Source organism: Ceratina calcarata, unplaced genomic scaffold (genome assembly GCF_001652005.2).
Source record: "Ceratina calcarata isolate Rehan_Ccalc_2016 unplaced genomic scaffold, ASM165200v1 scaffold153, whole genome shotgun sequence".
Classification (NCBI taxonomy): domain Eukaryota; kingdom Metazoa; phylum Arthropoda; class Insecta; order Hymenoptera; family Apidae; genus Ceratina; species Ceratina calcarata.
In genome coordinates this window covers 164324-188957 of record NW_017136528.1, presented here as the reverse complement: position 1 = coordinate 188957, position 24634 = coordinate 164324, and the positions used below count along the sequence as shown (strand labels likewise).

General features: G+C 42.1%; 3 protein-coding genes across 11 annotated transcripts in view; 1 reads left to right on the top strand and 2 right to left on the bottom strand.

Moving 5' to 3' along the window:
• The window catches only part of LOC108632238 (NACHT and WD repeat domain-containing protein 2), an 11608-nt gene extending 5362 nt beyond the window's left edge, over positions 1–6246 (bottom strand). The window contains exons 1-18 of one of the 2 annotated variants that reach the window (XM_018036670.2): positions 5586–6246; positions 5433–5521; positions 5040–5156; positions 4764–4967; positions 4542–4686; positions 4258–4483; positions 3920–4118; positions 3620–3862; positions 3138–3335; positions 2936–3075; positions 2247–2849; positions 2067–2172; positions 1749–1921; positions 1449–1668; positions 1180–1392; positions 892–1093; positions 705–828; positions 285–638 (exon numbers count right to left, since the gene is read on the bottom strand). In XM_018036670.2, the coding sequence (XP_017892159.1) occupies positions 285–638; positions 705–828; positions 892–1093; positions 1180–1392; positions 1449–1668; positions 1749–1921; positions 2067–2172; positions 2247–2849; positions 2936–3075; positions 3138–3335; positions 3620–3862; positions 3920–4118; positions 4258–4483; positions 4542–4686; positions 4764–4967; positions 5040–5156; positions 5433–5521; positions 5586–5688 (3659 nt within the window). In that variant the 5' untranslated portion in view covers positions 5689–6246. Of the gene's footprint in view, positions 1–284; positions 639–704; positions 1094–1179; positions 1393–1448; positions 1669–1748; positions 1922–2066; positions 2173–2246; positions 2850–2935; positions 3076–3137; positions 3336–3619; positions 3863–3919; positions 4119–4257; positions 4484–4541; positions 4687–4763; positions 4968–5039; positions 5157–5432; positions 5522–5585 lie in introns of both variants that reach the window. The other variant, XM_026819509.1, reaches the window with a different exon arrangement.
• The window catches only part of Nipped-A (Transcription-associated protein Nipped-A), a 24232-nt gene extending 4968 nt beyond the window's left edge, over positions 1–19264 (top strand). For 2 of the 3 annotated variants that reach the window (XM_018036666.2, XM_026819508.1), the window contains exons 2-11: positions 6258–6440; positions 6523–6822; positions 6893–7087; positions 7153–14922; positions 15183–16541; positions 16696–16870; positions 16945–17176; positions 17253–17895; positions 18104–18317; positions 18470–18813. In XM_018036666.2, coding sequence (XP_017892155.1) covers positions 6315–6440; positions 6523–6822; positions 6893–7087; positions 7153–14922; positions 15183–16541; positions 16696–16870; positions 16945–17176; positions 17253–17895; positions 18104–18317; positions 18470–18813 — 11358 coding nt within the window. In that variant the 5' untranslated portion in view covers positions 6258–6314. Of the gene's footprint in view, positions 1–6257; positions 6441–6522; positions 6823–6892; positions 7088–7152; positions 14923–15182; positions 16542–16695; positions 16871–16944; positions 17177–17252; positions 17896–18103; positions 18318–18469 lie in introns of those variants that run through there. The other variant, XM_018036667.2, reaches the window with a different exon arrangement.
• Positions 19050–23497, bottom strand: MED24 (mediator complex subunit 24). 6 transcript variants are annotated; one of them, XR_003390055.1, is made up of 10 exons: positions 23052–23180; positions 22854–22979; positions 21179–22504; positions 20656–21107; positions 20501–20593; positions 20148–20438; positions 19624–20071; positions 19387–19546; positions 19253–19296; positions 19050–19139 (listed from the first exon to the last, which is right to left on the bottom strand). XR_003390055.1 is itself a non-coding variant. In XM_026819511.1 (10 exons), the coding sequence occupies exons 1-8, from the start codon at positions 23178–23180 to the stop codon at positions 19400–19402; spliced, it is 3012 nt and encodes a 1003-aa protein (XP_026675312.1). In that variant the 3' UTR covers positions 19050–19139; positions 19253–19288; positions 19387–19399. The 6 variants fall into 6 exon arrangements, 5 of the variants coding, with proteins under 5 accessions (XP_026675312.1, XP_026675314.1, XP_017892160.1 ...); XM_026819511.1 differs by having other exon boundaries at positions 19253–19288; XM_026819510.1 differs by lacking the exons at positions 19050–19139; positions 19253–19296 and adding an exon at positions 23357–23497 and having other exon boundaries at positions 19400–19546; positions 23052–23203.
• Positions 23498–24634: the final 1137 nt, after the last annotated feature.

The following is a 24634-nucleotide window of genomic DNA, read 5'->3' as shown; positions in this document are numbered from 1 at the left end:
AGCAATGTTCTTCCGACGTCTGATTTCTTTTAAAAAAATGTGTTTCTAAAGTGCATAAACTTTTGGGATTGACTGTATAGCCAATACATCCTTAATTCAGTTGAATACTAATTGGCAACTAACATTCGGTTTTCGATTTTGATTCAGAATTGAAATTAATTAATTGGAGGAAATGCGAATTAGCGATCACGTTTTAATTATAAATTAATGAATCCTCCAATTTAGAAAAATTTAATCGTTAATTGTTGATGCGAGAATTACAAAATCTGGAACCCTGGACGTACCTCACACCGGCGACCGCATAATTTTTGGTACCACTGACCATGATCGAATTCGAGCACAACATCTTAGTACGGATGTTACGAACTCCGTTCGGCAACATCAGAACGTAAGCGTCGCTCTTGCTTTCTAAGAACCAGACGACGAAACCGTTGGCACTGGTGGCCAAAAGCATTTCCTCTTCTCGGTCGAGTTTCAACTGTAACAAGTACTCAATATCATCGTTAAAAGCCCGTGGCATATCGAAGGCTCTCTCCCATTGGGATGAGGTTTCGTCGCAAGTGTACTTCGTAACTCGGTAATCGTCTTTCGTGGTACAAGCGTAAAGAACGGTCTTATTCTTTGTCATAACTATAACGCTGCAAAATAAATATGGATAAGCATAGAACATAAAACAGAATCGAGATTTCCTGAATTAATTTCACCTATGGAATAACAAAGGGTCTAGAGGTCCCTTCTTCCTGTAAGTGTGCAAGAGCATATTGGTCTCTTCTATGTTCCCAGACCAGAATATTATTATATAATCGTTCAGATTCGCGTGTTCCACACCTGTTGGTTGACAACACCTCTTAGAATTTTCTAAACCGATCAGTTTTCTTTTGTTCGACTTACGCAGAATTGGCCACTTGTTAGAATCCTCCGGATTCGTACGCGTTTCTAGCAAGTTTCCACGCAGGTCAAATCTGCACCAGCCTAACTTTCCATACACGAAGACAAACTGATTTGTCATATGGACTCCGTAAACTGGATCCTCGTTTGGAAGCGGGTTATCGATTATAACGAATTCACTCGTCAGGGTGTTTAAAACGACGCTCTGTTTAGAGAAAATCAGCCTCGTATTTGTTTTTTGACGAAATATTTATCGCTATTTCAAATAAGAATTGGAAGAACTATGAGTACCTGGTTGTTAGTGGTAAACGCGGTGGCGTATCTGTTATCAGGACTCAGTACAAGGTTCTGCATGATTCCCTCTACCCCAGGATTCACGTCCCTGGTCATGTCGCTGGTGCTTAAATCCCAGGTGATAAATCGGTTGGATATCGACACGACATGACGGTAATCCGACGTTAGGCAAAACCCGAATACAGCGAACTGATGGCCCTCCAACGAGTACTGAAATATTTACAGAATTAGGCGAAACAGTTTTCAATTATTCTCAGGTCGAATACTTTTAGCGGCCCTCCGGGAGTGTGCAGACAATGATAAACCGGAAGCAAGGCGCAGTTCTTCGCGCCGTCGTTGTCACAGGCCCTAAGAAGCATTTTCACGTTCACGTTCCCACCGATTTCCGGTAACAATCGACCTATTAATTGTGGCGCAAGCATATTTGGGTGGGAACCCAAAATTGCACCACCTAAACGCAGCGCGTCAGCGACCAACATAAGTTCTCTAAAATAGGACAACCACTTGTTGTCATGAATCGCTGAAAATTCTTCTAATCTAATTTAGATGTTCTTCTCGCGTTTTACCTGACAATGCTTTGGTTATCGATGAAATTGCACGCGTCTTCAAAATCTGAGAGCACCGCTTGCAGTGGACAGGAGCTTAGCTTCGCATGAAGCCATTCGTAGTTGAAGAGTACGTTTTCGAACAAATCGTTAAATCGTCTTGACCGGACCAAATGGAAAGGCAATTCACCGAACTAAATGTAGAAAATTATTACATTAACACTAAATCACTACTACAAATGTTTAATTATAAGGACAATAATTTTTTTTAAGGTAGGAACGCGATAGAAGTGTCGATTAATATTAATCAATCGAGTAAGTCGTAATTATTTTCTTTACCTTTCTTAAATTATATCTTGTTATGGTTCCTTCTTTCGAGTAAAATGCCAACGGCTGTTCTGGTACCTTCCTATCTGCCACACCTTCCTTGTCTGCTAAATTAAATCTGTAAATCGAATCATCGCACTGAACTACCTTGATATCTACCTAAACAGAATCCTTAAAGGATTAATTATCTACCGATGCCTCTGAATTTCTGTATATTTGAACGGTTTCGGTCGTCCACCTCCCCATATGCCAAGGTAATAGTCAGCGATCATCGAATGGAAGTACATAGCCATGTTCATGTTCTTGAAGTATCTTTCCTTAGCCGTGTCCCGGAATTGTCTGTGGTACCAATTAAGAACGCTAACGCCGTCGGCTTCCCTCTCGCTCAAATAATTAGGTAAATCGTTTCGTATTCTGGTCCAGAGCAACGGTGGGATTCGTCTAACCGGGGGTAAATGGTATTGGTACACGTCGTCCAAAACCTTGTCGTCCAACGAGATCAAATCTTCAAGCTCGGATTCTGACAAACCCGACTTTGCAGCGGTGATATAAGCCAATGCATGGAAAACCAATATTTTTCCATGCTGCTTTTCAATCCTTTCGAACAGCATCATGATACTGTCCATCACCGTGGATGTTAAATGCGTGTCAGCTGGTTTCGTGTAGCTTCTCCACCTGCAGATCTCGGCGAATACTAATTTCACGAAAATTGGTAACGAGCATTTCGATATCGCGTTCGCCACAAGACGCCATTGGTAATTGTTTAAATCCCTGTGAGCTGTTTTCATCCACATCCTATCAAGATTATCTTTTTCTTAGGATATTGTATCTATTGGATTGCTAAGAAAATAATTTCGGTTCTTATAAATTTTTTTTAATACCTTATCACTTCCATGGCAAGGTCTTCGCCTAAGGCAACGACTTCAATAAAATGTTCCTCGGTGTCTATTATACGGCGCAATAATTGATAATCGCGAGAGATAACGGGGTTCGATTCTTCAGCAGCGCATGACAGAATCATCTAAGGGACGATCGACAATATTAATGTCCAACCCTTTATTGAAGTATAAATCAATTTCGTACTTTGCAATTTGCCGGAAGTCTAGTAGGCAACCAAGACAGTTTGTTTCCCTGAACTCCTGTTAATTGATCGACGCTATCCAAAAACAGTAGAATCGGCTGCTCAGTTGTTGCCAGAGTTAATAAATATTTGAAGTAAGCAGTCAGTGGTACTAAATCATCCGGGATTTCTTCGAATGGTAGCATAAAGTTGTACGAAATCTAAAGAAGACCTCTCATTACATCTTCCTGGTTCANATCCGCAATATGAATTTAAAAATTAAGATTTATTCTTCAAAAATTGAACTGCGGATTTTCACGCAAAATCAAATATTTCATTTTTAGGATTTTGTATGGGAAGATTTATGTCAATTATTTTATTTACTGCATTTGTTCCATGCAAATTTGCTGTAAAATCCTAATTTTGTGTATTTTGCTCATATTTTGTAAATTTTATTATATCCACCGAATAAAATTCTCAATCCATTCATAATCTAATAGCTTACTTGTTGACAAATTGAAATCAACATGGGAGTTAGCGCGCTGCTGTCTGGTGTGGTGCCAAGGAATCGAATTATGTTTATTGGCTTTTTGTCAGTGAGCCACGCGCTGTTCGTCAAACCTGCGCTCTTTGCTAGTAAAGAAGTTTTCCCGCATCCACCCTCTCCGTATAACACCAAAGGCTTATCGCTATCGCCCAACATGTACTCTTTGATACACACCAACGTGTCCTCCCTGCCATAAAATACCTGAAACATTCTTCATCCAAGTGTCTTTCTAAATTATTTATATTTTATCACACTTACTCTGACAGAATTGTTGCACGCGTGCAGATGCTGTAACATTTCTGTTATTATCTGTCCCTGGGCGGAACTGTCTTCTTTCCTCATCGCGCGATCTACTAGTTTCACGATGTTTCGGTAGAAATGCGTTATGAAATGTTGAAGATATTCACTGTGAGTTTCTGGATCTAAACCTTCTCTTCCTATCCATTCCACAGTATACCTTCAACGAATCAACGTAACAGTAATTAGGGGTAGCCATTTTTAAATAACTGAAGTATAATGTATCTCACAGTTTCCATTTATTGATTATGTGAATAGAAATTGGATCATTTTTATGATCCTTATTTCATCAGATTTACCTCTGCATGTTCGTGCTTTCGATTTTCGCGGGGAGCCTCTCATCCCTCAGATTTGCTAATAATTTCGAAGCTTCGTTGTCCAAGCTTCTGTTAGCAATATCCAAGAACAAATTCGCTTTTCTCAAGTTTTGCAGATTGATGTTGTTTATGTACCTTATATACGCCAGACAGTGATTTTTGGTGTTCTTTACGTTCAATACACCATTGATCACTTCTCTTTCAGTAACTGATGAAAGACGAGAGTTATTTAATATCAAATGCTTGCTTTCGTTTTAGTTCTCTACCTGACATGAAGTAATTATGCATAGTGTCTTTGTCGAATTTGCCATTGTTGAACAATGATTGCGCACCCTTTCGAAATAGTTTCTGCATTTTTACCATCGTGTCCCACCAAATGGCCTGGTCCTCTTGTTGCAATTTCGGTATTCTCTAAATTACATTAGAAGTCGTACAGTTTTTTGTATGTTATATTTTTTCTATATTAACTACTTTGGAGGCTTTATTACTTTATTGTTAAAGTTTTTCAAGATCGATGATATCGGTTGCAGGATACTCGTCGGTGGCACCGCGTTGCTGTCCTTTTTGTACCATTTATCAAAAAGACTTACGTCCACCCCTTGACTTTCTAATTCTGCATGTATCATTTCTAATTCTGAACTGACGATGTACGTCGGGATAGGACGATAGCCATATTTTTGCCCAAGAAATACCTTAGAAATATTTTTATTCATTTTATGTTCTAATCATTTTTAATTCTGAAATTAATTTTTATTATTTCCTACCACAAAATTCGGGCCCATCGAGAGCCTCTGGCAATTCTCAATTTCCCTCATGCACAGTTCTGTTGTCATGTGATCGTCGGTGGCTTCGTCCCTCACGCCCCATCTCATATCAACCACCTATAATTATTTGCAATTCGAATAATTACTTCGCTTGATTTAAATTCAGAGCCTAAAACCAGGAGTGCATTTCTTGAACTTTAGGAAAGTTTTACATATGTATATGCACGAGGATCGGTGCCTGGTACCAATAAAAATCAATTCTTCAAGGTCGTCACACAGTGCTTGTATAGTACAGATTTTGATTCACTACTACTGCGTCTTCAAATTCACACAGTGAAACACATTGAATTCGGATTTTTAATTCAAGTTTTAGATATCGTAATTGACTATTACCTGAAACTCCAATCCATGTTTTTCTCTGCAATAGTCTTTGATCTTGGGGTAACATTGCGCCATCAACGTGTTCCTCTCCATCGTTGTGTCTTAATTAAAATTACCCAATGCGTTGAAAAAAAATGCAATTTATTTATTTATTTATTGACTCACCAGTGAAAGTGGAGCTGGTAAAAATTCTAACGATTTTAGAGCTAACAGGTGGCAGGGATTTTAATGATCCCGCGAAGATCGAGTCGATAACAGCCTCATCCATTTTTGTACGCTTCAAATAGAACTTTTATTTTGCCAATGGATTTCATCAAGTTAGCAACAACATTGCAAACGTACTGAGTTCGTAGCCGGAATTTCGTGAGCATTTATAGGTCGCGAACATATATTCTTTCACCCCTAACATCTCCGCTTTCACCCCCTCACTCACGTGAACCAATTGCTAATTGTAAGTTACGATACGTCTTTTCACGAATTCGAGGAAGCTGGCACGAACCCGTGAGGAATTGTTATCAGATGGACATGTAATTAATTCAAAACGTTCAATTTTAAGAGTGGGCGATAAGAAACAGCAAAGTGGTTGCCAGGGGTTGTTTACGAAGCCCAATGTGCTCCTCATTGATTTTAATACTATAGTGCGCTATCGTATTTCTTTAAAGTATAATAACGCCGAAGTAAAAACTTGAAAGAACGTAAATAGTTTAAGAAACTTTAGAACAATTTTATTTTTTTCTCTCCCTCAAATTTTTTTGTAACTTCTTGTTTGAACGAATTTTTTTGTAGCATCGTCTTATTTGGAGAAACAAGATGATAACGTTCTCGAATACTGTTCAGGTTTTCTAATGGACCAGAGTTAGCACAGATAAAGGAACCATTGATTGTACGATCAAAATGGCACCGCCGGATCCGTTGATGCAAATGAATACGTACAGATCGTACGTGACCATGCTGGCCGATCCAGTGTCGAAAGACGAACTGAAACTGAAGGCCGCTCAAGAATTGTCGGAGAACTTCGAAGTAATCCACGAGCTGTCTTGACGTTCGATTTTTTTTCAACAAACAGATTAATGATAATTTCACTGTATAATTATTGTTACAGGTCATCATGTGTTCTTCGCAATATCCAGCGTTTCTTGATCACATGATGAAGATCTTTTTAAAGATACTTCAGGAGGGTGAACCGCATTTCATATCGGAGTACAATATTCAGCAAGTTCGAAAACTGATTTTAGAGATGATCCACCGGTTACCCAGTAATGAATGCCTACGTCCGTACGTGAAACAAATTTTAAGTCTGATGTCGAAATTATTGGAGACTGATAACGAAGAGAATGTGCTGGTTTGTCTGAGGATCATCATCGAGTTGCACAAACAGTACAAACCGACTTTTAACCCAGAGGTATTTACATGCTTTAATTATGAATAACTGCAGTCACGTTGTTTTTCTACTAAAAATATTTTATTCACAGATACAGTATTTTTTGCAATTTGTGAAGTCGGTGTACAGTGAGTTACCAAAGAACTTGCCAAAAATATTCGAGCCTCGGCCACCGCTGAGGGTAAAAGATTTATCGGAAATAAATATAGATGCACTGTTGAAGGAAACATTCACGATCACGGCCATACAGAGCGAGAAGAAAACAGCGGACGGAACTGTAGTGACGGTAACTATCCAAAGTACACTAAAAGCAAATAAAATAATATTCTTATAAGTGATATTTCCTTTCAGTATAATCTAATACCAAAAGCGGTGCTGTCTCTCAAAGTTCTTCAGGAACTGCCTATTATAGTTGTACTTATGAACCAGTTGTACAAGCAGAATGTCCACCAGGACGTATCCGACTTCATACCACTCGTGATAACAATTATAACTTTGCAGCCAAGTCCCCAGCACAGGGCATCCCCTGGCTTTAATAAAGAAGTCTTCGTTGACTTTATGGGCGCCCAAATCAAAACCCTGTCGTTCCTGGCCTACGTAATCAGGGTTTATCAAGATGTAGTATCTCAACACAGCTCGATACTGGTAAAAGGTATCCTAGGCTTATTCACATTGTGCCCGATGGAAGTGGCGCACTTGAGAAAGGAATTAGTAATCGCGTCGAGGCACATTCTGGCCACGGATCTGCGAAACAAATTCATACCGCACATGGAGTGCTTCTTCGACGAAGATATCTTCATCGGACGAGGCTGGACCACTCACGAATCTCTCAGGCCTCTGGCTTATTCGACATTGGCAGATCTGGTTCATCACGTTCGTTTGTTATTACCACTGAGCGATGTATCCAGAGCTGTACATCTTTATAGTAAAAATTTATTGGATCAGAGTCTCCCAACAGCCGTTCAGATGGTATCTTGTAAATTATTAATGAATCTGGTGGACACTGTGAGGCAAAGGTCAGATGCAGAGAACAGCACCCAGGGCAGAGAGCTTTTAATGAGGATTTTACTCGTATTCGTTTTGAAATTCAAGACTATAGCGAAGATTTATATACCGATTTTACGAAACAAGGCTAAACAGATGACACCGCCTGCGTTAGATATAAAAACAGAAGACGTGAAGCCTGTTATAGCCGATTTGAACGAAGAGAAAGAGTCCGGGAAGTCTAAATTTGGATTTCCTTCGTCACAGGCGATGAGCTACAACGTGGCTGATTATAGAAACCTGGTGAAAAGCTTGGTGCACGGTGCAAAGGCCATCACGGCAAACTGTATAAACAGTAAAACTGGCGAGGTGACGCAATCGAATCAGTTTCAAACGAAGGAGACCCTCGTTTACATAAAATTAGTAAAGTGGGCTTTGCCAGCATTGGATATCTATACTATAGGCCCACCGACTGCTGGGACTATAGCGCAGCCTGGCAGGCCAGCCCAATCCCAGACGATACGGACGCGGGAGGAGAAGGAAGTGTTGGAGCTTTTCGGAAACGTTTTTACTCAGATGAACCCGCAGACATTCCAAGAAATATTCTCGACGTCAATCGACTACATGGTCGAGAGGATCTTCAAGAATTGCGCGTTACAGATTATCGGAAGTGCCTTTTTATCCAGCCCGACGATATCGTCCACGTTCGCAACGATATTAGTCGAGTATTTATTAGAGAGAATGGGTGACATGGGCTCGAACGTCGAGAGGAGCAACTTGTATCTGAGACTGTTCAAACTGGTGTTCGGCAGCGTGTCTCTCTTCCCCGCTGAGAACGAACACATGCTCAGGCCGCACTTGAATCAGATCGTGAATCGAGCTATAGAACTAGCCATGTCGGCGAAGGAACCTTATAACTATTTCCTTTTACTGAGAGCTCTATTCAGATCCATCGGTGGTGGTTCTCACGATCTCTTGTATCAGGAATTTTTACCCCTACTCCCGAATATGTTGGAAGGATTGAATAGATTGCAGTCGGGTTTGCACAGACAGCATATGAAAGATTTGTTCGTCGAGTTGTGTCTGACGGTACCTGTGAGACTCAGTTCGCTTCTTCCTTACCTCCCAATGCTGATGGATCCTTTGGTCTCAGCTTTGAACGGGAGCTACAGCTTAGTCAGTCAAGGGTTACGGACTCTCGAGTTGTGCGTGGACAATCTTCAACCTGATTTCCTTTATGAGCATATACAACCGGTGCGAGCTGATTTGATGCAAGCGTTGTGGAGAACGTTACACAATCCGACGGACCAAGCGCACGTCGCATTCCGCGTTCTCGGTAAATTCGGCGGTGGCAACAGGAAAATGATGATCGAACCACAGAAACTCGATTATAATGACCGAGAGACGAACTCGCCAGCCGTCGTCGTGTATTTCCAAGAACCTACCAAGCCAATAGATTTCCCAGTGGAAAAAGTAATCGAAACTGCTTTCAATGCCTTAAAGTCCAACAGCACGGATTCGTTTTATCGTCGACAGTGCTGGGAGGTGATTAATTGCTACTTGTCTGTCTCGTTACGTTTAGACGACAATAACGCCGTTTTACATAAATTGCTGACGCATCCCAGTTTCAAAGAAGGGAAGATCCCGCATCAACGCGGTCCTCACTACCAGTGCCCCGACGCTGTCGCGAGGAACGTTCAGCAAACAGCTTTAACCGGATTATTCGTTGCGTCAGAGATTAAAGAATTGAGATCCTCGGTGATAGACACAGTCGTATCAATCGTGAGGCACTATACTATGGTGGCTATAGCGCAACAAGCTGGCCCTTTCTGCTTAACTGGGAAGCAAATCCGCATGCAGGGTCAAGATCCTTTAGTTCTCATCGACGCTTTGGCCGTGATTATGGGTCACGAGGAAAAAGAATTATACAAAGCCGGACATCTGTCCCTCGTTTTGATTCTTGAAACTGCGACCAGTATTCTTGGATCAAAAGAAAGAGCCTGTCAGTTGCCTTTAATGGAATATTTGGCTGAGAAAATGTGTTCCCTTTGCTACGAGCGTGCTTGGTACGCTAAACTAGGTGGCTGCATCGCGATCAAGTTCCTATTCGAAAGAATGGCAACGAAATGGGTTCTGAATCATCTCTTCGTGTTCTTAAAAGCGCTAATGTTCGTGATGATGGATTTAACGGAGGAAGTGTCGAACGGAGCTATAGATATGGCGAAGGCGAACTTGGAGAAGATGTTGAGGGTCTGCGTGAACCCTGGAATTCAAGATGGAAACACGGAACTGATCGAGGCTCAAAATAAAAGCTTATACGAAGTCACTCACGAATTAGTGAGACAAGTAACGTCGCCACATACTTTAGTAAGAGAACAAGCTATGGCTTCGTTGAGGCTTCTCGCCGAGATACAGAGTAAGACCGTGACCGAGGTAATGGAGCCACATAAGGAAGTCTTGGCGGATATGATTCCGCCCAAGAAACATTTGCTGAGACATCAGCCAGCCAATGCTCAGATCGGTCTGATAGATGGAAACACGTTTTGCACAACGCTGAACCCGCGTTTATTTACGATAGATCTCACAGAGCACGACGTCTTCTTCCAAGAGCTCTTAGCGCTCAGCGAAGCGGAGGATGCCAATCTGAACAAGCTACCTTGCTACAAGTCCGTTTCCAATCTGATACCACTCAGAAAATCAGCTCTGAGGGCTCTAGCCGCGTGTCATTACATTGTATCTTGTAGAGAAAGAATTTTCGGGGTTCTATATAAAGCTCTGGAAAAACCGAACGCCGAATTGCAAGAGGCCGCCTTCGAGTGTATGCAGAAGTTCATAGCTGGCTTCCAAATCGATATGCAGTCAGTTCACGCTATCATGAGGCCTATGCTGTTGACTCTGGGCGATCACAGGAATTTAAGCTTGAATTGCGTTAAAAGACTTTCGTATTTGACGCAGCTGTTCCCAAGCACGTTCAGCACCGCTCTTTGCGAGCAGCTGTTACAGCATTTGAAAAAGCTCTTGGAAAATTTAATCCAAACGCACAAGGGGATTTCCAAATCCGGTGAGAACGAGCAGAAAATAGCTACGATCATTGGGATCTTCCACGAGATTCCTGCTGCGACTCCAGTGTTCATTGATATACTCTGTCGACTCGTTTTGCAAACGGAAAAATCGTTGATGGTCGAAGTGTCCAGCCCGTTTCGTATCCCTTTGATGAAATTCTTGTTACGATACCCAACGGACACGTTAAATCTATTTTTGCATGATAACAATATCAAGGATCAACAGTGGAGTAGATACTTGGAGTTTCTTATCAAGCAAAAAGATGGGAAACCGTTTCGTGACGTTTTGCATAACAGCACGGCGAGATTGATAACCATGCTGCTTGCTCATTCCCAGACGAATTCGAACCTGACCCACAGCGAGAAAAGCGAGCTTCAGCACCAAGCTATCAAAATTATCGCTATATTGATTAAATTCGATGATCAGTGGCTGTCGACCCAAAGTCAATTAGTCGGTGCACTGAAGCAAATCTGGTGCAACGACGAGTACCAAGCATTGCATAAGAAAGTAGAAAGCGTTGAATATTGCCACTGGAAGGAACCTAAACTTATTGTGAAGATCTTGTTGCACTATTTTCGTCACCATCCAAACGACATCGATTTACTATTTCAATTGTTGAGAGCGACTTGCGACCGATTCATTCCCGACTTTCAATTCCTGAGAGACTTCTTAGAGCACACAGTTGCTCAGGAGTACACGGTCGAGTGGAAGCGAAGCGCCTTCTTCAGATTCGTTGATCACTTCCCTACAAATAATTTGTCTCAAGAGTTAAAAGCCAACGTATTGCAGTTGATAGTAATCCCCTGCTTCGCCGTGAGCTTTGAGAGGGGCGAGGGTACGAAATTGATCGGAGGAGCGCCCATGCCTTACCAGGACAATCCGGAAAACGTGGTTTCCGTGTTCATCAGTAAGGTCATTGATCCAGATAATCCGTTTGGTTCCGCAGACTGCGTTCGTATCTCATTGCTGCAATTTTCCTGTCTTTTCGTCGAGCAAGCTTTGCAGCATATTCACGACGTCAGCAATAAAAGGCAGGGGAATAAATTGCGGAGGTTGATGGCTTTCGCCTGGCCATGCCTCCTAGGCAAGAACTGCGTCGATCCGACGACCAGATATCACGGCCATCTACTCCTCAGTCACATAATCGCGAAGTTCGCCATTCACAAGAGAATAGTTCTTCAAGTTTTCCACAGTCTAATCAAAGCTCACGCTCTCGATGCGAGGAACGTCGTGAGGCAGGCGCTGGAAATCTTGACCCCCGCGATGCCTGTTAGGATGGAGGATGGTAATACTATGTTGACTCATTGGACTAAGAAAATCATCGTCGAGGAGGGGCATTCTATGCAACAGTTGTTCCATATTCTTCAATTAGTAGTCAGACACTATAAAGTATACTATCCCGTCAGGCACCACTTGGTTCAGCACATTGTGAACTCAATTCAAAGACTGGGATTTAGTCCGACGGCTACTATAGAACACAGGAGGCTGGCCGTCGAACTGGCGGAAGTGATTATCAAATGGGAATTGCACAGGATCAAAGACGAGGCGGAAAGTAACGATCCTACTAGTAATAAATCTATGGCAGGTTCCGTTAAACGTTCCGTTCCGACGAACGAAGATGCGAGTGGTACCAAGCGAATGACCTCTCAAGCGGCCACTGGAAGTGCGGCGGTTCCCGTAATTTTACCAAGAATAGAGCCAGGCTCGACGAAGCCTATTGAAAGGAATCATGCAGACGCGATTCTGAATTTCTTGCTTCGATTAGCTTGTCAGGTGAACGACGTCACCACGGTTCATGGAAATCCTGGAGAACAACTGTCGAGACGTTGCGTAGCTCTTTTGAAAATGGCCTTGAAGCCCGACGTCTGGCCACAGTCATGCGATCTTAAGTTAGCTTGGCTGGATAAAGTGCTGGCTAGCGTCGACAGTGCTCAACCGAACTACGGCAACATCTCAACAGCTCTGGAAGTATTAACGTTCTTATTGGGTGTTATGAAGAGGGAGCAAATATTGGCGAGCTTCAAGCCTTTGCAGAGAGGCATAGGTGCCTGCATAGCGAGCAGCAATACCAAAGTAATTCGTTTGGTTCACGGTCTACTGTCTCGTTTGATGACTATCTTCCCTGCTGAGCCAACTTCGTCGACGGTCGCATCCAAATACGAAGAATTGGACACCTTGTATACAACCGTTGGCAAATTTGTAGTCGACGGATTGGCGACGTACGAAAAGAACACTACGGCTACTCCAAGTACTTTGTTCGGTACTTTGATGATGTTGAAAGCTGCTTGTACGAATAATCCGAGTTACATCGATCGATTAATAACTCCGTTCATGAGAGTTCTCCATAGAATGGCTAAAGATCACCTACTTTCGGCTCAGGCAGAAGCCAATCCCGTCGGTAGCGAGTTATTAATTCTGAGTTTAGACCTTGTCAAAAATCGCGTGGTCGTAATGGGCGTAGAAATGAGAAAATCCTTCATTGGTTCTATCCTGGTTGGCTTGATCGAGAAAACGCAGGACATCAAAGTTATGAAAGCTATTACGAAAATGCTTGAGGAGTGGATGAAGAATAAAAATCCGATTGCGATGAATCAGGCGCCCAGCCTTCGAGAAAAATCGATCCTTCTGGTCAAGATGATGCAATACGTGGAGAAACGGTTCCCCGATGACCTGGAGTTGAACAGACAATTTTTGGAACTGGTCAATTATATCTACAGGGATGAGACTCTGAAATCTTCTGAATTAACTTCGAAATTAGAACCCGCGTTTCTCTCTGGCCTGAGATGCGTTCAACCGCAGATACGAGCGAAATTCTTCGAGGTATTCGATGGCTCGATGAGGCGACGATTGCACGACAGACTCCTGTACATCATCTGCAGCCAAAGTTGGGACGCGATAGGTCCTCACTATTGGATCAAGCAATGCATCGAACTGCTACTCGTCACTGCTAATTCGACTACGCAAATACAAATGTCTAATCAGGACACTTTATTGCCGAGCGTCACTTCAGTGATAAGCATGGCAGACAGCGAGGAGCGGAAAAATTTCATGTTGTACTCTTCCATAAAAGAAGAACCTCAGGACCCTCCGGAGTCCGTGGACATAAAGGACGAGATTCTAGACATAGATTTATCAAACGTGGATCCTACAAACCTTACCGAAGAAATGATCTTCACCGGAAAGATAACGCTGCCGCAGTTGATTGCCAAACAAGGAGAGTTTATAGAATGCGCGAAGAAGACTAAAACCGAGCAATTATTATTGGCTACGGCACAGCTCTGCCACATGGATACAAATTTGGCTGAACGCGTTTGGCTAGATACTTTCCCGAGAATTTGGAGTATCCTCGACGAACACCAGCACAATACTTTGATCGCTGAAGTGGTCCCGTTTATCTGCAGCGGGACACATGTTATACAGAAGGATTGTCATCCTAGCGCTATAGCAACGTTCGTCGAGGCGATTTCGCATTGCAACCCGCCGGTGCCGATGAGACCAGCGTTGATGAAATACTTAGGCAGGTCTCACAATCTTTGGCACAGGATGACCCTGAGTTTAGAGCAAATGGCGTTCGACAACGGGAACAATCAGTTTAAGATAAAACGAGAATCGGATTGCTACGACTTCGAGCCTGACAGCAGTCCTCATGCTGAAATTATGGACTCCTTGTCGGATATGTACTCCTTGCTGTGCGAGGAAGATATGTGGTCCGGTCTTTGGCAAAAGCACGCTCATTACAAAGAGACGTTGCAAGCCACCGCTTTGGAGCAGCAAGGATTCTTCGAACAAGCTCAGGGCGCTTATGACGTCGCGATGACCAAATTCAAACAAGATTACGTATCTACGCCGGCTCCGTTTAAAATACAACGGGAAGCTATGTTGTGGGAACACCATTGGATAAGATGTGCGAAGGAACTGAATCAGTGGGACCTGTTACTGGATTACGGTAGCAAGAAAGCGGAAAAGAATCCTTTTCTGATATTAGAGAGCTCATGGCGAATTCCTAACTGGAGTATGATGAAGGAAGCTCTTGCTCAGGTCGAGCATAATTGCCCAAAGGAGATGGCCTGGAAGGTATTGCGATATTTGTCTTTTACTAATTAATCAAAGTCGTTTATTCTTTGAATATATCTCAGATTCCTATATATATTTCTATATTAAATGGAAGTCTGTTTAAATCTATATACTACAGAACTCCGTGAAATATGTACATATCATTGTTTTCAATCATTCTGATATACTAAAACCTGTCCTGATCTGACCCATCAAAAATCGGAACGAACTTTTCAGTCAATGTGATATTTACATTTTTATAAATGAATTAATTTTTGTAGGTGAATCTGTACCGAGGCTTCCTGACAATATGCAACAGTGAAGATCAACATCTGAACACCGTGGAACGCTACGTAGAACTAGCTTCTGGCCTTTGTATGCGTGAATGGCGAAGGTTGCCTCACATAGTGAGCCACGTACACCTACCATTGCTTCAGGCAGCTCAACAGATAATGGAACTCCAAGAAGCGATGCAGATTCATCAGGGATTGTTGCACGAAGCGCGGCGGAGCACGTCGTTGCACGATATGAAAGCCATTGTGAAGACTTGGAGAAACCGGTTGCCTGTGATAGCCGACGACCTGAGTCATTGGTCGGATATTTTTACCTGGCGACAACATCACTACACCTTCATCTCGAGTCACTACGACTCCCAGCAGGATCAAACAACGAATCACTCAATGCTCGGAGTGCACGCCTCTGTCCAAGCTATAATCCACTTCGGGAAGATAGCTAGGAAGCATAATCTCTGCGGCGTGTGCTTGGACTCCCTATCAAGGATTTACACGATTCCCAGCGTGCCTATCGTCGACTGTTTCCAGAAAATCAGACAGCAGGTGAAGTGTTACCTGCAGATGGCCTCGGTCAGTGGGAAGAACGAGCTGCAGGAAGGTCTAGAAGTGATCGAGTCGACGAATTTACGATACTTCACCAAGGAAATGACCGCGGAATTCTACGCTTTGAAGGGAATGTTGTTGTCGCAATTAGGTCGATCTGACGACGCGAACAAAGCTTTCTCCGCGGCAGTGCAACTGCACGACACCTTGGTGAAAGCCTGGGCACTGTGGGGAGATTACCTGGAGTCTATCTTCACGCGAGACGCCCGACAAATATCCATCGGAATCTCTGCGATCACTTGCTTCCTTCACGCGTGCAGACATCAGAACGAATCGAAATCCAGAAAATATTTGGCGAAGGTTCTCTGGTTACTCACGTACGATGATGATAAATCGTCTCTGATGGAAGCCGTGGATAAATATGCTGTCGGGGTTCCACCGATTCAGTGGCTGCCGTGGATACCTCAGTTGCTGATGTGCTTGGTCAGGCACGAGGGGAACGTCATTCTGAATTTACTCAGTCAAGTCGGGAGGATGTTTCCTCAGGCTGTGTACTTCTCGATTAGGACTTTGTACCTCACGTTGAAGATCGAACAACGCGAGAGGTACAAGAGCGCAGAATTGGCTGCTGGGAAAAATCAAGAAGAAGGTCGCGGAGCCGCGGGGAATGTGCAACAACAAGGAGTACCTGAGACGGGGCCGATTAGGGCTACGCCACCCATGTGGAGGTGTTCCAAGATCATGCATATGCAGAGGGACATCCATCCTACTATATTGTCCAGCTTAGAAGGAATCGTCGATCAGGTTTGTATATTTAAAAGAATTGTCCATCGAACTGAGTAATTATCTTAACATAGGCAATTTCGGCCATACGGCCATAATATTTTTGAATAGTATATTTATGTAAACTTCTACATTTATCTCTTCTATACATTTCGTGTGAATATTCTGGTTTCAGATGGTCTGGTTCCGAGAGACGTGGTACGAAGAAGTCTTGAGGCAGCTGAGGCAAGGTCTGGCGAAATGCTACGCGATAGCATTCGAAAATCGTGGCGCGGTGAGCGAGGCAACGATAACACCGCACACGTTAAATTTCGTCAAGAAACTGGTCTCGACGTTCGGGATAGGAATCGGTAAGTATCCGTCGTCGGAGTTCGGACGATTATTCGTGAAAGATAGAGTGTAAGGAGGATTTTCCGAATCCTAGAAAACATATCCTCGTCTCAAAACGTGAACAACACGTTCGGCTCGGCGGCTTCAGAATCTCTGGCACGCAGAGCTCAAGCCACCGTTCAGGACCCGGTGTTCCAGAAAATGAAGGGACAGTTCAAGAGCGACTTCGACTTCACGGTTCCCGGGGCGAGGCTGCTGCACAATCTAATCAGCAAGCTGAAGAAGTGGATCAAGATTCTCGAAGGGAAAACGAAGCAATTACCAAAGCAAGTATCAGAAAGAAGTCTCGTATACCAGGAAACATTTAATTAGAAGCTTTAACATCTATTATGTTCTTAATAGGTCCTTCTTAATTGAAGAGAAGTGTCGATTTCTAAGCAACTTCAGTTTAAAAACTGCCGAAGTCGAGCTCCCAGGCGAATTCCTCCTACCCAAACACTCTCATTATTACGTGAGGATAGCCAGGTTCATGCCGAGGGTCGAAGTAGTGCAACGACACAACACGGCAGCTAGGAGATTAAGAATTCGTGGCCACAATGGACGGCTGTACCCTTACTTAGTCGTAAACGACGCTGGATTAGGAGACGCGAGACGCGAGGAACGCGTTTTGCAATTATTACGAATGTTAAATCACTATTTGGCTAAACAGAAGGAGACTTCGAGAAGATTTCTACATTTCACAGTGCCCAGGGTGGTCGCGGTCTCACCGCAAATGCGGCTGGTAGAAGACAACCCCGCCTCGGTCTCGTTGCTTGACATTTACAAACAAGGCTGTGCGAAATTAGGTATAGAACACGACGCCCCTATTGCGAGGTACTACGACCGATTGGCGACGGTGCAGGCGCGAGGCGCGCAAGCCAGTCATCAAGTTCTGAGGGATATACTGAAAGAAGTGCAAACGACGATGGTGGCAAAGACAATGTTGAAAGACTGGGCAGTGAAAACCTTCCCGGGCGCCACGGACTATTGGACCTTCAGAAAAATAGTAATACTTCACACCAGTAATAATAGGCAGTAGATTTTATGCATTTATAATGAAGCGGAATGTGCAGAAATTATAAAATGCAATGTTTTAATGATAAAAGAACACCTTTTTAACTATTGGCACAGACGTTTCAGCTTGCATAAATATCCGCAGTTTAATAATTACTTTTGAAATCTAAAATTATTAATATTTCAAATTACGTTTACAGTTTACTTTGCAATTATCTTTGGCTTGCTTTGCGGAGTATGTGCTTCATCTGACGAGGTTGAATCCGGACATGATGTACGTCCATCAGGACTCGGGTTTGATCAACATTGCTTACTTTAAGTTTGACGTCGATGACACGTCCGGCGAGTTAGACGCCAACAGACCAGTTCCTTTCCGGTTAACACCTAACATCCTAGAGTTCCTTACCAGTACAGGTTCGTATCATTATAATTTATTATTATACATCACTCAACGAAGTTATGACGTTATGAAAGTGTCGAAAATTGTCCAAGTTTAAGCGATGCAAATTTCATGATGCCATAATTTTTTAAGCTATATTCTTTACTGTCTTAATTGTCGTGTCCAGGTGTTTCCGGACCATTGACCGCGAGTGCCATTGCGACAGCACGTTGTTTAGTTCAACCATCATTCAAAGTGCACACGATTCTCCGCGCGATTCTCCGAGATGAAGTGATCGCTGATCATAACAAGAAGCAAGAGGACGCAGAAAACGCATCGCAGACACCTACAGACATGAAAGGCGAGCTTCTAATAACAATGGTCACGCGAGCAGTTAACGCGATCGTCGCTAGGTTGAATTCGTTGGCGAATTTCGATGGAACCGACAGTAAAGTCAGCACACTAGTCGCAGCCGCTAATAGTCACGATAACTTGTGCAGGATGGATCCGTCTTGGCATCCATGGCTATAAAACTGCGTCTTCTTCTCTTAAGATCGGGCCTACTTATGCTTCCAATGTGAAAAAATACAGAGGAAGTTTGTGAAATCTCTGAATCTCATAATTTGTACAGTTGTTTAGAATTATGAGATACAGTTACGATCGTACATGTTCTTTATACGTTGGATTTCCTTTTAATTGCTTCGTATAGACGTGTCTTCGATCTCGAGAATCATCGTAAACCGTGTAAATATCATGTAGAAACCATAGAAATATTTTAATCATTTACCTGCTCACATTAATTACAATGCGTACGCATGTCAATATTGTGTATAAAAATCGTCACCTCGAAGAATTCACTGTAACATTTATGTACATACATACTACGGTTAAGCGTAATTTATAGTAATTTGACAAAAAGTGTTTATATGTCTAAAGAAGGTAAAAGGAATAAAGTATAAGGAAGAATTACCTTTTTTCAATACTGTGCGTCTGATCTTTTACGAGCCTGAAATTCTCAAAGGGAGCACGAGACATTTTTTTTATTAAATTCGTGTATTTGAAAAGTAATTATACAATCAACATCTGACTATCGTGTATACTTACTTCTAAGTATAAATTACTTCGAAGGTTTCAGACTGATGTTCCTTAGCATACACAAATCACGGGCCGTCGCTTTTCTCCCAGCCGCTGTCTGGACATCGTAAAATCTTAACAGTATATCAGTCGTGAACAATTCGGGCAGCGCCTTCAAAAGACAAGGTACCTTTAAAATAAAATTAAATTATAATTAGCCGAAGTGAATATAACCGGACGTAGAAAAGTTGAAAGCATATAATTCACCAGCGTCTGCGGCATTCCTTGTAATACTATCCGTGTCCTATCTTTCCCGCACTGCACCATCAGACGTAGAAATTGAAGTATGAAATGAGTCTGCTGCGACACTTCGCCGTCCCTACCAGCGAGAAATGTGAATATGGTGAACAATCCGTTCATCGCTGACATAAGGGGTTCCCTGAGCACAACCGATTTCTGTCCGTTGGTCTGCCCTTGAGCTTGCGGGCTTTGCGAACCGAATATCGGGTTACCGTCTCCTGTCTCGTTCAATCGTAAAATCTTATTCGCCGGTACGCCTAGGGCGTCGAGCTCTTCCGCGTCCAAATCTCGGCGTACTCGTTTTCGATTGTTCCCGCGGCAAGGGTTCGAATTGTGATACTCTAACGTGGAAAATATACAATATACGCAAAGCTTCGCTAATATCGAAGACTGAGGTTCTACAAGCTCCTCACTTCTGAAACGAATTTAAAACTCAGCAATTAAACTACGTACAGATTCTTTACTATTAATCGTAATAAGTTCAGACGTACTGCAACGAGTTGTATAAATATTGTGGAATGATATGTTGAATGAGATCTAAGGTACAGTTCTCGATGTCGAGATGGAAAATAGCAAACGCCAGATCTACGGCATGGGCCAATTCCACCTGATAACGATACTTCAGTACTTCTCTCACTATATTCGTGACGAACCATAAGGAACCACCGGTGTTTAGTAAAGATTCCAAAGACTGTATCGCAGGGATACTTATCCAGCCGGTTTGATTTATACTTCTCCAAACGCTCTGCAATTGCTCTAACACTGGCTGTCTCGATATGATACTGTGTAAAACAGTTATAAAAATTATCTGAAAAGTCAATGATTTACAAAAGTTGATACGAACTTGTGAGACATGGAAACAGCTTTCGTTTTCGATAAGGGCGGCGGGTGGACGTCGCACTGCATCTTGCGAATGATCTGAGACATCAAATGCGACCTATCAAAGAAATATTGTTGCTAACTTAGAATTTGGCGAGCAATAATTAATTTCCTACTAACCGTTCTTTAAGGTAGTCTTGCAACTCGTCTCCTGGAACCGGCGTCAGAAAGTGCTGGACCATGTTCATCGGCTTTAGAAGAGCGTCCTGATGAGTGATGCTCATGTACGCGCAGAGCCAGGCAGCCGCGCAAACCGGCAAGCAGCAAGCGATCGCCCTTAGACCGTCTAGGGCTCTTTTAACGTCGCTAGCTCCGAGCATGTCACCCTCCCACGCGAAGAGAAGCTCCTTCACAACCCCCATTGCCGACTGGCAAGCGATGTGCCATTTTATGTTGCTCGATTTAAAATCAGGCTCTGGAGAATTGATCTGTGCCAACAATGCATCGACCCTCGCGGGATCGACGTTTTGCAGTATCTTTTGAGGGGACTTCGGTTGGTCCCGCGCGGGCATGCACTCGCGTACCCATTGCTCGAAAAAGGAATCACCTCCTCCTCCTTCTTCTAAAACTACCTGCAAAAGGATCACTGATTATTGGATAATTGCCCAACGAATTATCTCAAATAAATCTGCTCCGAACTCACATCGGGCCCGTAGATTTGCACGATGGAACATAACATGAGGAATGATATCTCAAACAGCATCGCCCTCGTTGCTACATTTTTCGTCGACTGCGAAACAGGTTCGGCGATCTGTTTGCTGCCCTCGTTGAACTTAATTAACTTGGTAACGAACGTTTTCATCTTGCCCTCGACATTAGCCACCGCCAGCATTAACTCGAAGCTTTTGCCACTTAGAATCTGGCACAGCATACCGAGCAATGCTTCGTGAATCTTCGTATAATCCGCGTTCAGAGTTTTCAGGAGACCGGCTAATGTTGCCTCCGCACGGGACATTACTTTTGGGATGCAAGGCGACGGTGTCGACGATTCTAACTTCGGCAAACTCGCCAGCACGCCTTCTCTCCGGCTACTCAACTGTTTCGCCTGTTTCTCCGTAACCAGATTCAACTTCTGCAACGCGTTTAACAAACATTCCACAGAGTTGCAGGAACAGGCACTGTCCACTTTATCCAATAGCGGAGTCAAATGCAGTAATAATTCAAACGCATCCAGAACATCCTGCGAGTACTCCGATTTCTCGTCGCCGTTCGAGTGTATCGTTTGCAATTCTTTCAAAATATTTGGTAATTTAAGAAACAGGATCGCGCCCCATTGTGATTGCTCCATCGTGCTCGGCGCCACGTTGTGCAGGCACATCAAGCAGGCGCGAATTATCTCGCAGTACAGTCTAGGGTTCGTGTAATTCTTCAGTCTCTGGACCATCAGCATCTGATTGACAAACACAGACGTCTCGGTACTCGGATTAATCAACACTTGAGCCGCGAACAACGGCTGCAGGCAGTAAGTGATAGATTCCATTTGAGTCATTTCAGGCGAAAGAGCTAAACAGTCGACTTCTAGATTGCACAGTTTCTTCAACGAGTCTTCTATCGGAACAGAAGACTTTAAGCTACTGGTTTTTAATAACGCTTCGATCTCCTGACACTTCTTCACAACTTCTATGTACAAATCTTTGTCATCATACTTGGCTAAGTACATCATCGCACAGAGGAAATCGGAACTGAGCATCTGCTTTAATATACTCGCAGGTTTGTCCATTAATTTCGTCGGCTGGGGAGTTAACGGGCTATTCTGTGGCATTTTAGTTAACGTGTATAAATAACACTGTAACAGCCAATGTACTATTGATAATACGGCAGCTGCGAGGAGATCTTCTTCCGGTTTTCCGCGACACGTTATCCCTACTTGGATCGATTCTAAAAATTCTAGGAGGCTCACGATGCAATGGGGCTTATGGAAAGCATCGTATTTGCTTATTCGTTGCAACACAGCAGCGTAGGAGACCAACTAAAAATGAAAATTACGAGAATCTGCAGATCGAAATAAATTCGTAAACACTGATTTATTAAAATTTTGTATTGAGCCTGTTCTTAAATGGCAAAGTAAGAAACTTGAAATTTCGCCGCTAATTGGAGATATGTATGTATGAAATGTAATACATCGACAGCGGATTTTATATAGAAATACTATGTGTAATGTATAAAACTATGTAGAATATCAACTGCTGTATGCACATTCCAATGTTTTAAGAATAAAACAAATATTTATCTGAAACTCATCGATACCATAAATGTCTTATTTTGCCTAAACATCCCCAATCTAGTATTATAATTTAACACTGATGAATTTGACATACCTGAGAACTTAGAGAGTGTTTCAAGTACGATAATACTAATTGATTTGGACCGAGTCCGACTAAGGCTTGTTGTAATATACAATCTGCTAAATTATATACATCTCCACTGACACCTCTTGGTAAAATCTATAAGAATCAAGAAGTATGTAAAAGAACAATTCGTAGTTAATTCTATACCCCATAGAGATGTTCACTTACAGTTTTTATATTGATGCCCCATTGTAAGTCACTCCAACGTTCCCTCCAAGCCCTTAACAGCAAAGCTTTCAAGCTGCTGGTCTTACTAGTTACTTTAGTCTCCATAGCTGACGTTAGGAGATTACACATAATTTCTTCTATTTAAGTAGCGTCTGCAACATCGTCAATTGCCTCTGTCAGAATAAGAATTGTACATAACTGATTGCAACCATTCAATGCATAACCTCGCCAATACATCGAATTTAAAATAAATTGTTTTCATCTGAACGTTGAGTTTCGAATAAATTATTATTTAATACATTTACTTCATTTCAGAGATCATTTAATTCGTTACGAGACTGTTATAACTGGCATATTTTCGATCCGCCTCTACTAAATAACTCTCTCACCGACTTATGATCAACACCATCGTGAACATCGTGAATGATCGTGAATTCATTCAGGTTCGGGTTTAGTTCGTTGCTTCGTATATCAAAGGAATAATCGATATCTAATGCGGAACCCGCTTCATGGTCCAAGTTTCTAAATAATCATATGATTTATCAAATTATCAGATTTGTCTAATTTCCATTGCTCTTAGAAACAACGATAAAAATAATGTTTTCATTCAAGCGCATCCCATAAAGCTCAATGTCTTTCGATCCGTATGAAATTTAAAAGTGTTAAAAAATAAATTATGATGTGTTATTCAAACAAGTTATAGGAGTTTTATAACAAGGTTACGAGAAACCAAAGAATAATGGGGGTCTGTACGAGGAGGGCAGCATACGGGACTCCGTTCTATGCCTGGAAGGGATGGAGTTTCATGACTTTTATCGCAATTCTTATAGCAGCTGGACTGTACTACTATATGTATATTCATGTACGTGTTTGTAAAATTAAAATATTAAAATACATTTAATAAATATTGAATTCTTTTAATGTTTATATTACAGAAATCCTAAATTCCAAGTGTACATGGATTTTACAAGAGAAAGAAGATAAACTGACTACTAAATCAGAGTTTATATGTACTTTTAATTCTTATTATAACATTTATGAAGAAGCGAATGAATGCATCACGAAATTACTATTGAAATAAAAAAGATGTGTCTTTATTTCAAGTAAGGATAATTCTTTTCATTCTTGCATTTAAAATTCTCAGGATTTCATTTTCCATTTTTTATTTAATATATCTGTAAGTGGCCATATATATGAATTTCAAATCATGACTCATTCTCGTAGATGTTATTATACGATAGCCGTAGATATTCAGACAGATTTATCTGATGCAACAGAATAGCGTTTTAGCAACGCCTGCAATATTCTGTTATACTGTTTTCCTGAATATCAATTAATCATTAAATTTTTTTCAAATTGCCCTTGTCTAGTTCTGTCTAGAAATAAATATAGAATCAGAGAATATGATTAGAATTACAAACATCGTCACTCATTGTAAGTGCATAACTTATTGATTAAGAATATGTTGATTTGACTGGAATTAATTTATCTCTTTTGTGTTTACTGATTCGCATGACTGACAAATGAGATACTATCCAAATTCCCAAAGAATTCACCTCAATAAACCCGATCATTTCATCATT